Source organism: Cebus imitator, unplaced genomic scaffold (genome assembly GCF_001604975.1).
Source record: "Cebus imitator isolate Cc_AM_T3 unplaced genomic scaffold, Cebus_imitator-1.0 Scaffold485, whole genome shotgun sequence".
NCBI classification, from domain to species: domain Eukaryota; kingdom Metazoa; phylum Chordata; class Mammalia; order Primates; family Cebidae; genus Cebus; species Cebus imitator.
Window position 1 is genome coordinate 1,056,593 of NW_016107800.1, and position 1,209 is coordinate 1,057,801.

A 1,209-nucleotide genomic window follows, 5' to 3' on the forward strand; every position below is an offset into this window, starting at 1 on the left:
GAGTAGCTGGGATTATAGGCACGCACCACCATGCCCAGCTAATGTTTTGTATTTTTAGTAGAGACGGGGTTTCACCATGTTGACCAGGATGGTCTCGATCTCTTGACCTCGTGATCCATCCGCCTGGGCCTCCCAAAGTGCTGGGATTACAGGCTTGAGCCACCGCGCCTGGCCTGCCACCCAGCTTTATTCAGTTATATGCCTGTTTCTAACCAGATATATGATTTAATCATCAATAAGTTATATTGGGCATAAAGTATTTGTAGAGTTCTGCACATAGATATTTCCTAGGCTCCAAGGATTATTCAGAACACTCTGTGTCTGCTTCTGAAATAATTTGTCATGTTTCTTTTGTTGTTTGTTTTTTTGTGTGTGGATTTCTGTTGTTGTTGTCAAGACAGTGTCTCATTCTGTTGCCCAGGCTGGAGTGCAGTGGCACAGTCATAGCTCACTGTAGCCTCAACCTCCTGGGCTCAATCAGTCCTCCTGCCTCAGCCTCCTTAGTAGCTGGGACTACAGGAGCACACCTCCATGCTTGGGTAATTTCTGTATTTTTTTTTTTGTAGAGACAGGGTTTTGCCATGTCGCCCAGGCTGGTCACAAACTCTTGAGTTCAAGTAATCCACCCACCTCAGCCTCCTAAAGTGCTAGGATTGCAGGTGTGAGCCACCATGCCTGGCCTAGTTTTGTTTTTAAAGATTAATACTCTTGCTTAATTTCTAGTTTATCATCTGAAAGAGGGGTGGTCAGTTTGTGTTGTAGGGTCTTTTAATATCTTCTTTCTTGTTCTCAGATTGTAGCACCCCCATAAGAACTCCTTTTGTAGACTCTGGTATGTTACCTATTCACAGGTCCTCTTCCTGACTATACCCCTCCAGAAATTTTCTCTTTTGAAAGTACTACTGGATTTACATTGTATGGGATGCTGTACAAGCCTCATGATCTACAGCCTGGAAAGAAATACCCAACTGTGTTGTTCATATATGGTGGTCCTCAGGTGGGCGCATATTTTTATATGTATATACATACACTCATATGCATATGTATTTTAGATTATTTGTTTTTTAAATGTCAGTTGTTTAGATTAAAATTTGAGCACTGTTGGCCATTCACTCTTTATGACTCTGGCTTATATTCTAATTAGCCAGTTTAGGGGGTCAGGAAACTGGTTTTTGTTAGATGGCTAATTTATAAATCACTAAATCAATT

General features: G+C 41.5%; 1 protein-coding gene across 16 annotated transcripts in view; it reads left to right on the forward strand.

The window, feature by feature from the left end:
- Positions 1-1,209, forward strand: part of DPP8 (dipeptidyl peptidase 8) — a 74,352-nt gene that overhangs the window by 54,117 nt on the left and 19,026 nt on the right. For all 16 annotated transcript variants that reach the window (XR_005197496.1, XR_001820225.2, XM_017513028.2 and 13 more), the window contains one exon: positions 852-997. Coding sequence is in view for 14 of the 16 variants with exons in the window: in XM_017513028.2 (XP_017368517.1) it covers positions 852-997 (146 nt within the window). In the remaining 2 variants the exon portion in view is untranslated. The remainder of the gene's footprint in view (positions 1-851; positions 998-1,209) is intronic.